This window comes from Cutaneotrichosporon cavernicola, assembly GCF_030864355.1.
Source record: "Cutaneotrichosporon cavernicola HIS019 DNA, chromosome: 1".
In the NCBI taxonomy this organism is placed as follows: domain Eukaryota; kingdom Fungi; phylum Basidiomycota; class Tremellomycetes; order Trichosporonales; family Trichosporonaceae; genus Cutaneotrichosporon; species Cutaneotrichosporon cavernicola.
In genome coordinates this window covers 3,335,437-3,346,653 of record NC_083393.1, presented here as the reverse complement: position 1 = coordinate 3,346,653, position 11,217 = coordinate 3,335,437, and the positions used below count along the sequence as shown (strand labels likewise).

Here is an 11,217-nt window from a genome sequence, read left to right as displayed (position 1 = left end):
CACATGGCACCACATGCCTCGAATTCACCCCAAGACACCCAAGACATGTCAGTGTCAATCCCTAATCCAGAATTCAGTCTGCACCGCTCTACGGGTCCACTCACCACAACTCGTCACCCAACTTTTCGGGGTCTGGGCGCGTGATCAAACTGGCCACTGTCACTTGCTGCCAAGTTTGGCCTTGGGCAATCTCAAGACTCGACTTGTTGCCAAGGCGCGCGTGTCGGCCCCGCAACCCACAACCCGTCATCAGATGTTACCTGCGATCCACAAGATAAGCTTGGCTAAATCGGCGCATGGCCCCTTCCACCTCGACGCCTCGCTTGGCCGCGCTTGGGGCCCTTCACAGCAAAGTCTTACTGGGTGAGCATTGGAAAAAGCTTGACATATACAAAGGCTCTCGAGGCTAGAGGCGTCTGACGTCGTAATGTGCTACGGCACAGCAGAGTGTCACAAACCAATGCAAAGTGGAGGCACGTGGACACGTTGATAGTGGTCCAAGCTTTGTGCTTTGTCTCAGATTAGAAGTGATGGTGTTTAACCCGATACAAAGTCATATTCAAACCCATTTCAACTCAATTCCAAGCCATCTCTAAGCAAATGGAAGGGGCGGCCAAACCGATCGGTGGAGGTGGAGCCGATTGTCTTGTCCCTTTTGATTCCGTTAATGTATGAAATGGGTTTGTATGAAGAGTGGTTAATAGTTATTTAAAATGAGATTGAATCTAGCAGTATAACCTCGGCAAAGAGGGGTATGGTTCAGGGTTGCAAGCATACAAAGTCCCCGATCCCAGAGTCCAGAGTCATTGTGTGTCTAACCTGTCCAGCTGTCCAGCTGTCCAACCAAGCCCAAGCAAAGACATTTGACCTTTTGTGATACCTGGCCACCGGCCACCTGGCCTTTTGAATTCCTCTCAAGTTCCTTTGTGAGTTTGGAACCCCTTTTGAACCCTATATACCGTTTATGCCGCCCCCCCGGCACGGCACGCGGCACCGCCTCAATCCAGATTGGGGTGGTCTGGGTGAGAACACAGCCACCCACCTTCCCTTCCTCCTGGACAGTGGGGAAGAAGGAGAGGCCAGGGAGGGGGGTTACCCTTCTCCCTTTCCAACACCCACCACCCAACCCTCTCTCTCAACCCATCATCTCGACATTGAGATTCTACTCATCGACCACATCATAGATTCACCTCTCAACACCTCTAGACACCACTTTACCCTCTTGTACATCAACCACTGTCATTCTTCACCCACTCTTCTCATTTCACTCAAAACCACAATGGCTGACGGGCTTGGGGGAAGCCGATTGAAGAAGATCTTTCGCACCTCAAAGCAAACAGCCGCCATAGACCCACTCCCTATCCCAGACAACCTCCCACCACCACCAAACGCGCCACTCCAACAACCTCTGCCAAACCGTTTACACGACCCATCACGCAGACGTCTACACGGCAATAACAATGTAACACCCTTCCCAGTTGACGTAGGCCGTCAGCAGCCACAGCCACAGCCACAGCCACAGCAGCAGCAGCAGCAGCAGCAGCAGCAGCAGCATGCAATCTCCCCCATGTCCACCACGTCACATCTTGGCGGCGGCGGCGGCGGCCCCCCTGTACCAGCCCCACCTCGTCCGTCGCGCGATATGCGCGGTCCACCACCAACACACACTCCCACACTTGCAGAAATCCAGGCCATTCAGCAAGCACATCCTTACGACGATGTCGACCATGCCACATCCCCCTATCGAGTACATTCACGCAGAGGCACAGATTCTAGCTCGATCGAAGGATGGCTAGCGAGCACCCAGTCCCAGCGCCCCCAGCTTGTCAATGGCCCCGAACCTCCCTACGCCTCTTCTCCTTATGGTGGTCAACAGCAACGCACTCCTCCGTCATCTCAGCAACACTTGTATAATCTACCTTTACCCCCAGGCGCGCGTCCGCCGTCACCTAACGCGTATGGCGCGTCGACCCCACCCTCGCGTTTGAACCACATGAGCCAGAACAGCCTCCACAACGTCCCTGCTGTCCCACCACCACCACCAGGTGCAGGCCACGTCACCGAGCTCGACCCGTATGTCACCAGCAGGAGCCGGGGTTACAGTTCTGCATCGCAGTCGGGCCGCGGATCCGACCACGAAGGAGGTGGTGGCGCCCTTGGCACCGCCAATGGCCCGGGTCATCTCGGCGGAATGCTCAACAAACCTCGAGACGCCATGCAGCCGTCACCACTTGCCCAGTCGTACTTGTCCGATTTGAACCAGTCATACTTGTCCGATTTGGGCAAGCCCCAGCCTGCACTTCCAGAGCCGCCACAGCCCAAGAAGGAGGTTCCAGAGGCGCCAAAGCCTAAGAAGGAGAAACAGAGATTCTGGAAGCTAGGCGGGGATAGAAAGAGCAAGGACGCAAAGGAGGCCAAGAACAAGGACGTTAACGTTGCGGTCCTTGAGCGCGTCCCGTCTCCTCTCATGGCTCCTCCGCCACCACTACACACGTCGATGGACAATGTCAAGCGCCCAAGCGCAGAGGACTTTAACGATGGCTCCATTCGTTCCCTGCCACCACAGTCCCTTCATGGCAACAGCAACCCGCAGCCGGTCTCCAGTGCCCCTGTTGCTCACTCTGGCCACGGCCACTCAAGCTCGATTGGCCACGGTTTCGAGGATCATCACCTCCGTGCGCATGGCATCAACATCAACCTCCGGATGAAGCGTGACGCCGATCACGATGGCGATGACGTCGCGACTCAAATCCGTGAGTACACCCTCTTTGGCCCCCCCCCCCCCCCCCTCCCTCCTCCCCCACACCAAACAAGGCCATTGCTAACTCTTTTCCAGGCAAGCTGTGTGGCTCACGCGGGACGACGTTCCAAGATGTTTTGGATTTGTGTGACAAGGTTAACGGCTCGGAACACAGCCAAGAGATCGGCCGCGAAGCGACGAGATGCATCTACAAGATGTTCAAGATCGGCAACGACCGAGAGCGCCGTATGGCGGCGAGAGTATGGCTCATTACCATGAACAACATCGGGACCCCGGACTACCATCGTGGGTTGACCATGAGCATGTGTGAGCTGACGTCAACAGGCCAGGCAACGAATCGCAAGCTGCTTGGCTCCATTGAGCGCATTCTCAAGAGGAACACCGTCCCTCAACCCTCAAGTGCGACGTGCAAGCGGGTTATGGAAATTGTCTCTGGCGTCACCTACGATTACCATGCCAACAGTAGTTGTGAAAATCTCCTCGACCTGTGGAACAACGTCAAGCGGCCAGAAGATCCAGAGTTTGTGAGTCAGTTGACATCGAGTTGTCTGACGTAACAGGGCACCAAACTTCCAAACGACTATCTGCCTCTTGCCTCGGATCCCCTAAGCGCGCGGAATGAGCGTACAGAGTTCCCTAACCCCGTCATCACCTCCATTGGCCCTGGTCAGAGATCGCCTCTCCCATCTCCTGCCCCCTCTCTTGTTTCGCGCCCGCCCTCCGAGCCACTCTCACGTGGGATGCACAGTGTCCGCGGTCCTGGAAGCTCGCCGCCGCAGGTCGGTGTCCCGTACTCGGCTCTGCCCGACCACGATGTCGACATCCGCCGTCTTCTCGACGAGTGCAGCAGCGCGTTCGCCACGGCCACCAAGCTGCATGAAGCCTGCGTGTTCACAAGCCCTGAAGAATTTGACACCAACTCGGCATTACATGTGAGTGTCAAGGACCGGCTTTAAACTGACGCACAGGACCTGCATCGCAAGGCTGTCAGGAAGTTTGATTCTCTCAACAGCCAGATGGCCTGGGCAGAGTCGCAGGCGGAGAAGTCGCGTCGGACAGCTAACTCGGTACCTCGAGCCGAGCAGATTACACTGGCAACTCCAGAGGAGTCTGCCATGGGGGTTCTTCTCCAAGCACACGGAAAGCTCGCGGAGTCTCTGACCGAGTATGGCGACCTTCAGAATCGATCCATCGAGGAGCTTGAGATCCGCCTTGTTCAAGAACGGAGCAAGACGGACACACGCCGGGACTACACGCAGCAGAGGGACATGCTCATGGCGCCCAACGAGGGTATGGCAACGTCGTCGAGATCGCCATCGCCATCGCACGCCATCAAGCCGCAGCAAGAAAATGGCCGCTCGCCTCGGACCACAGACTCAGGTCATGGCCACAGCTCACATGGCAGCCACGTTGTTAATCTCACAGCCCCAGTAGTTTCTCACAGCCTCGAGCCCGTGCGCTCACGTTCGCCTTCTCCCGGCCACGGCCTTCCGCTTCCACCCAAGATTGCCACGGGCCAGTCACCGCCGCGCTCCGGCTCTCCGCAGGGTCGGGCAGCGCGTGTCCCGGGTCCGCGTCCGCAGCCTACCTCGGGCACGCAACAGTTCAGGTCGGTCAACAGCAACCCCAACCTCGTCTCATCGGGGATTGAGACCCATGGCACGCGCTTGCTCCCCCGTCGAGGTGACAGCGGCAGCTCTGGCGATGATCCCATCATCAACGGCAATGCTGCGATCGATGGCGACGATTTCGCTCCCCGACCCAGTCGCAAGGCTCTCGGCAAGCGCCGTGCCGTCGTCGACAATGACAGTGAGTCGGGCCGGAATATCTTGACTCGCATTACTGACACGCAGATGACTTTGACCCCAACGATCTGTTCATGGAGCCGAAGCAGACCATGGACGCCACAACAGACGACACGGTCACCAAACCCGAAGTCAAGTATGTGTACGATGCGTGGGAGGAGGCGAATCGCGAAAAGAAGAAGATGGCAGAGGAGGCTGCATCGGCGGCGAAGAACTTGCCGCCCACGCCCACCATGCGCTCGCCTGCGACGCCGGCGATTTCTGCACCAATCGTGTCGGCGAGGTAGGCGTGACCATGGCCCGGTCCGATGAAGCTTGGCCATTGTGGCGACTTGACGGGAGCTGGCACGACGCCAGTGGGATATCCCCTGCATTGATACAATAATACCATTGTACATTATCGCCACCACCATGTACCATTGGCCGAGGCGAGGGCTGTTTGTGATGTGATGTGATGAATCTGGAACTGGCGATGAGAGATGATGCATTTTTGGATTTACTGGAGTGGGGGCAGCCTTGTCTAGCGCAGTGGAGGTGGAGGTCAATGAAATTGCAACTCGTCAACATGTTGATAATTGTCCACAACCCACACACCATGCGCGTCAAGCTGCACATCCTCGGCCCCCTCCCAGAACGCAAAGTCGTCTTGCCCCTCCATAGAGGGACGACGATTCGCGCCATATCCGAGGGCGTAGCACTAGTCCTCCTAAACGGACACGTGAGCGGAGACGACCTAATCCTCGAGGTGGATGGCTTCGAGCTCCTTCCCGACTCTGGGCCGGATGTGATCGACCCAAGGGACGTGGTTACGTGAGTCTCCACCCCTTCCTTGTTACACGACGGACATGATGGAGGCACCTTTTCGCCGTAGCTTTGACGCAGCTGACACAAGCGTCCGCCTCCGCCCGACATCGAGTAAACGCAAGCGCGAGAGCAGACGCATTCGGGCGTTGAGTGATGACGGAGAATGCAAGCTGCTCAAGCTCGAGTCGCAGCGGTTTAGCAGGGTCCTGAGAGCCGAGGCGGGCGAGTCTTCCTCCTCCAAGGCTTCCTCCTCCAAGACTTCCTCCTCCAAGACTTCCTCCTCCAAGACTTCCTCCTCCAAGACTTCCTCCTCGGAGTCTTCCTCCTCCTCCGAGTCTTCCGAGTCCTCCTCCGAGTCGTCGTCTGAAGAAGAGTCTGAATCATCCACCTCAGAGTCATCTTCATCTTCCAGTGAAGCCATCTCTGGCTCAAGCTCCCCGCCAATCCCAATCTCATCGCGTTTCCCCTCCCTCCTGCAGCCGCGTCAAGTTACGGTGCCACCCGGCCAAGGCTCCACGTCCACGCATAGCCGTAATGCGCGCCGTCGGCTCAAGCGGGCCATGGAGCGGGCCGACGACTCGATCACCCCTGTGTACACAAACCCCATCATGGGGACGGTCACAGCGTCCACCGTCGACCCAGCATTCGTGCCGCGCGACATGGCCAATCCGAACAAGAAGAAGGGGTTCCGGGAAGCGATGGCCGGTGTGGTTGCGACGAGGGTGGTGTTTTCCCAGCAGCCAGAGGAGGGGTTTTCCCAGCAGCCAGAGGAGATAGCGGCCGCGACACCCGAGACCCCCGCCACGCCCATCCGCGTAACTGAGCCCACACAACCGGTTAGGCGCAAGTTTGTGCCGCCCAGCGAGATGGTGGTGCCGTCTAATGTCTTTGTCACGTCAAAGGAGTTTCCGTTCGTCAAGGACGATGAACGGCGACGGGCGGATGAGCGGGCTGCGCGGGCTGAGGCCAAACCGAAGCCCAAGCCCAAGGACAAGCCCAAGCCCAAGCCCAAGGTGCAGGAGGAGAGGAAGGCTTCGCCTATCTACGACGACATGGAGGTCGACGAGGGGTGGACCGCGGAGGACGCGGAGACAGCCAAGCTCTTCGCCCGGGCTGAGAGTATGTTCAGCTCGCTTCCCCCCGCTCTCGGGCTGGTTGAGGGCCAAGTTGCCGCTTATAAGGTAGAGTATTGTTTGATGTGGCTGACCCCAGGCAACCCAACTCAATATGGTCACGTTCAGTCCCGAGCTGCGGGTCGTACTTGTACGCGTCGCTCGAGTTGGGGATGGGCGAGTCGCAGTACGCGCCATTGCGCGGCCTGGCGAAGAGGGGGAGGGGGAGGAGGAGAGCGAGGTTCCCCTCGCCATCACTAGAGAGTGGCGCCTCGTCGAGTAGGCTAGGCTAGCTAGAGCAGTGCACCCAACCCATGCAATGATACAGCTGTTACAGTCTAGATCTATCTCCATCGTCAGGCCGCCAGCGGCCCATCTCATCTGCTACCCCTTTGTCCGGGGGACCTTTACACGCCACGACCCAGACCACATGTTGAAATTGTAGTGCTCGGCCGTGCTGTGGATGTCGTGGGCCGAGTGGCGCATGTGTGTGCCCATACTCGACTTGATTTCGAAGTGTACGCTGCCGGGAAGGAAGGGGATGGTGAGGGCGTTGGAGCGGCCAGAGTCCAGGTGCTTTCCGTTCTTGTTGTTGTGACGGGAGGGTCCGTTTGTGATGAACAGCTCGACGTTTTCGAGTCCCTCAGGGACGAGGATGAGTGCATTAATGAGGTCGAGGGCCTGGTATTAGCACGAGTTCGATTGAGACTACCTTGCTCTGGCTGGCGACTCGCTGCGCTCGCCAACTCACCCAGTTGGCATTGTCCGGCCGCCCAACTGTATCATTGCTCGCCTGCACCGTCTTGGGATTGAGGCGGTACCACATCCAAACGACAATCTCATCCTCGACCTCTGGCGCGCCGTCGCGCCACCTCCGCGCAAAATACCCCGTCATCTCGCGGAACGCTACGTGGTCCATCCCCGTCGTCCACGCCTCACTTCCCGGCTCGGCACCCATGACCGGCGCAATGTTATGCGACTCGCCGTAGTCGTTCCACGAAATAACTTGGACAATCTCGGGAGCGCGGGCTGGAGTCAAGGCTAGAATCGACGACCACCGGCTCGGATAGAGGAGGTCGTCGGAACGGTAAATCCAATTCTTGTTGAACGCCCATTCGCCCGTCTTGCCGTAGTGCGTGAAGAAGAGGGGGGAGACGGCCGCCATGAAGGGTTTCGAGGAGGCGATGAAGGCCATGTCCTCTGTTGAGAGGGAGATATGGCGGTTCGCCATGGGCCTGGGGTGGTCAGTGACGGACTGGAGAGGGAGAGAGTGCGGGTCAACTCACCAAGCCCCGTTCCATGAGAATAGACCGTCGATCAGCTCGTTGTCAATCAACCTCTCGGGCGGCTGGAACCACGCAGGCCAGAATGACACCTTGTACCGCATCTTGCTATTTAGCTCGTCCATGAACCCCTTCCATCCGTTGGATCCCCAAACCGCATTATGCCCGTCAAAAGCAGTAAGCAGGGGCTTGCCATCATGCAACAGCTGGGCGGGGCTGCCCATAAGACCGGCGATCTTGGTAGTCAACTGCACAGCGTCGTCCCACTGGCTCGAGTGCATGACATTAAGATCGAGCGACAGCGCCAACCGAATAGGATTCCGCCCAATAATGGGAGCCTTGACCCGCTGCGCGGCGATGAGGTATGCCGCCCGCGCCTGGCGGAACTGCCACTCCTCGCTCCCAAGGTTGAGGATCAGTCCATCGAGCCCGGATTCTTCGGCCAGGTCGAATGTTTCTTCCCAATTCAGCTTTGTGAACGGGTACGTGTTGCCCAACTTGCATCAGCTTGAGCTCGATATTTTGGGGACGTACCATGAAATGCGCCACTACCAGACGCTTATACCCTCCGGGCGTTGTTGGGGTTTCGGGGTGCGACACGGCTACTTGGGTGTCTGGCTTGGGCCGGTCCGCTTCGTGTACGAAGGCATCGTGTTCGAGCGACTCGTCAAACATTGGTTTTCCGCCGCCGTGTTGTTGCCAGTGCGCGAGGAGCGAGTAAGACATTAAGGCCAGGAAGAGGAAGGTTGCGAGGGGGCGCACAATCGGGTGCTTGGGGAGTAGGGGGATGTGTATGTGCATGAGGGTGGAAGGGGGATGGGAGGGGGGTGAGGGGAGGATGAGTGTGTGAGCTTGGGGTTGTGGGGTTGTGGGTTTGTGCGGTTGAGGGTGCGACGTGTCGTGTTAAGTGTTGTGGCGGGAGTAAGAGGAAGAGTGTGGAGTAGAGGTAATGAGAGTGGACAATTGGATAATGAGTAATGCCTGCTATCCAGAGCGAGGGAGTTGAGGGGGGGGGGTGGTAGAGAGAGAGAAAACGACAACGAGGCAAGGTGAATGGTAAGGGCAAGTGGTGAGTGAGAACAAATGACAAGATCAAGAAGTATCAAGGTGTGACTATCTTACTGTCGGTAACTACAGGATCAGGATACAGGCAGGATACAGGATACATGACACAGGATACAGGGCCTCCAAAGCCGTTCCGCGCGCTCCGTCTACATTACCCTGTACTTCAAGTCCCTGTAACAGCTATGAGCGTGTTAGAGATTGACCCACAGTTGAAATCCCGCAGGAGACCCACCCCACACCCCACACCCCAGAGAGACAGTGTGTCCTTAGATACGGGATCAGCGGGATCCGGAATCCTGACACAAAACACATTAGCCGGGTTTGATTATCATTTTCCATTCACCATTCCAATTGCCTAAATCCTAGTCGAGTGGCACTGTGGCACTCACTCCTACACCTTCCCTCTACCTATCCATTTCTTCTTACGGACCACACGTATATGCACTAATTCAAATGCTATCCACCCCTGGAGAAGCAAAGCTCAAACGACAGTGGTATAGCTACAGATTAAGACGACTCCATGTTCCAGGGCTCCTTGGTCTTGAACTGCTCAGTAGGGACACCGTTCTCAATCATGGTCGAGAACGCCTTGGCAAAGTCCTTGAAGAAGGCCTCCTCGTCCTTGGCGTACTCCTGGACAATGGGCTTAAACTTCGAGTCGGTGCTGGGCCGTCAGCTTTGTTGGGGAAAACGCTCAAGCTTAGCGACTTACATGAGCGCCATGTCGGTGGGAAGCATCATAAGGGACTTGGTCTTCTTGTCCTCGTACCTGTGTGTCAGCTGTTATCCAAGACCGTTTGCAAGCTGCACTCACTGGTCGGGGCCCTTCCACTTCTTCCACTGCCAAGCGTCGTTGAGGAGGAGCTGCGCGTTAGCTGGCGTTTCCATCATCGTCTCAGCTACTCACGTCGTAGAACGAGTTCGAGAAGGACACAGGCGAGAAGGTCCAGGGGCCTTCGTAGCCAGAGCGGTCACTGTGGCAGCGGCCGAGGGCGTGGGCGCCACAAAGAGCGACAATGTCACGGTCGTTGAAGCCCTGACGGTAGAAGATGTCGCGCATGTGCTTGGCACCCTGCGCCGCGTCCGGGAGACGGCCGTCCGGGGTCTGGTTCACCTCGAAGCCGTCAATACGGCCGGGCCGCCAGGGGATGACGGGGCCACCAGTCTCCTGGACGGCGACGACACCGCCAAGAGTCCAGAGGTCACCGTACGAGATCCAGGGGAACTGCTTCTTGATGGTCTCCATGTAGTCGCGGGCGATCTTGAGGCCGGCGTTGGCGCCATGACCTCCCTCAGCGGGGAAGCGCATGGTGGCGTAATTGGAGCCGCCAGTCTTGGTGTCCTTGTCGTAAGTGCCCGACGAGTGCCAGGCGAGACGGAGAACAACGGGAGCGAGCGAGCCGTCGTCGTAGCCCTCCTTCTCGAGGCCCTCGGCAATGGCGTTGTAGACCTTCTGGTAGTCGGCCTTGGTCTTCTCAGCCGTGGCCGAGGCGCCGCCCTCCTGCTGCGAGTAGTAGTAGTAGCCACCGCCAGCGAGAGCCGCGATACCGAGAGCAATGAACATGCCGTTGCCCGACTTGGGAGGGGGGGGAGGCGGGGCCTGCTGTCGGGTTAGATGATCCAAACATTACAAAGGAACTCACGCCCGAGTTGTGGCGGCGAGCGACCATCACCGGCGCAATGGCACGGGGAGCGACCGCGGCGCGGCGCGCAACGTTGCGGAGAGCCGAAGTAGTACGGAGAGACATCTTGGCTGAGTGTTAGCTCACTATTCCGGGATGGTCGGGCAAGGTCGCCAGCTGCGTCACCAGCTGGCACCGAAGGACAGGAATTGAGGCCGGATTCGCAGCCCATGATACCCGTGTACAGGTCGGCCGTGATGGCGACATAGCGAGAGGTGCTATGAGGATCAAGGAGGAAGGATGTGGATATGCTTACCTTTGTGAGTAGTGACGAGAGAGAAAGAGAGAAGGCAAAAAGAAACAATTGGAGTGGCCCACTAAAGAGGGCGGTCTACGTGGGAGTCTGTGGTGGATTCCAGGGGTAGATTGGTGCCCACCAGTTAACAGACGACTGATCCACCGAACAACTAGTGCCCGGAACGAGCGAGCAATAACCCGGTATTCTGGGGTCCGGTTCAACCATGTGCAGCTTCGGTGATACGTCACCCTCCAATCATATCATGGCTATTTCCCATAATCCCATTCCATCCGTCATTTCCCAACAATGCATTCCCCCTTCCCAGCTTTCACCTGGCCGCGATGGCCAACGTACCAACGTCCGTGCCACCTGGGCCTCATCACAACGGCCGCCCTCCCTCTCCATCCCCTTGCTTGTGCAAGCCGGCGACACCACTTTCACTCTTCACCATCATCAACTGGTCGAGC

General features: G+C 57.7%; 4 protein-coding genes across 4 annotated transcripts; 2 read left to right on the top strand and 2 right to left on the bottom strand.

Moving 5' to 3' along the window:
* Positions 1-1,993: 1,993 nt before the first annotated feature.
* Positions 1,994-4,853, top strand: CcaverHIS019_0112440 (uncharacterized protein; the record flags this gene model as incomplete). Its single annotated transcript, XM_060596839.1, has 6 exons — positions 1,994-2,753; positions 2,837-3,046; positions 3,086-3,285; positions 3,322-3,693; positions 3,730-4,570; positions 4,615-4,853. The coding sequence occupies 6 exons, from the start codon at positions 1,994-1,996 to the stop codon at positions 4,851-4,853; spliced, it is 2,622 nt and encodes an 873-aa protein (XP_060453792.1).
* Positions 4,854-5,161: 308 nt separating this feature from the next.
* CcaverHIS019_0112430 (uncharacterized protein) lies at positions 5,162-6,765 on the top strand (the record flags this gene model as incomplete). The annotated part of the gene is made up of 3 exons (XM_060596838.1): positions 5,162-5,376; positions 5,459-6,551; positions 6,583-6,765. 3 exons carry the CDS (start codon positions 5,162-5,164, stop codon positions 6,763-6,765), a joined length of 1,491 nt encoding a protein of 496 aa, XP_060453791.1.
* A 101-nt stretch (positions 6,766-6,866) lies between these two features.
* On the bottom strand, positions 6,867-8,491 carry CcaverHIS019_0112420 (uncharacterized protein; the record flags this gene model as incomplete). The annotated part of the gene is made up of 4 exons (XM_060596837.1): positions 6,867-7,163; positions 7,234-7,717; positions 7,769-8,262; positions 8,300-8,491. 4 exons carry the CDS (start codon positions 8,489-8,491, stop codon positions 6,867-6,869), a joined length of 1,467 nt encoding a protein of 488 aa, XP_060453790.1.
* An 846-nt stretch (positions 8,492-9,337) lies between these two features.
* CCP1 (uncharacterized protein) lies at positions 9,338-11,155 on the bottom strand (the record flags this gene model as incomplete). The annotated part of the gene is made up of 7 exons (XM_060596836.1): positions 9,338-9,494; positions 9,543-9,599; positions 9,645-9,694; positions 9,738-10,433; positions 10,474-10,583; positions 10,769-10,829; positions 11,105-11,155. 7 exons carry the CDS (start codon positions 11,153-11,155, stop codon positions 9,338-9,340), a joined length of 1,182 nt encoding a protein of 393 aa, XP_060453789.1.
* Between the last annotated feature and the right edge of the window lie 62 nt (positions 11,156-11,217).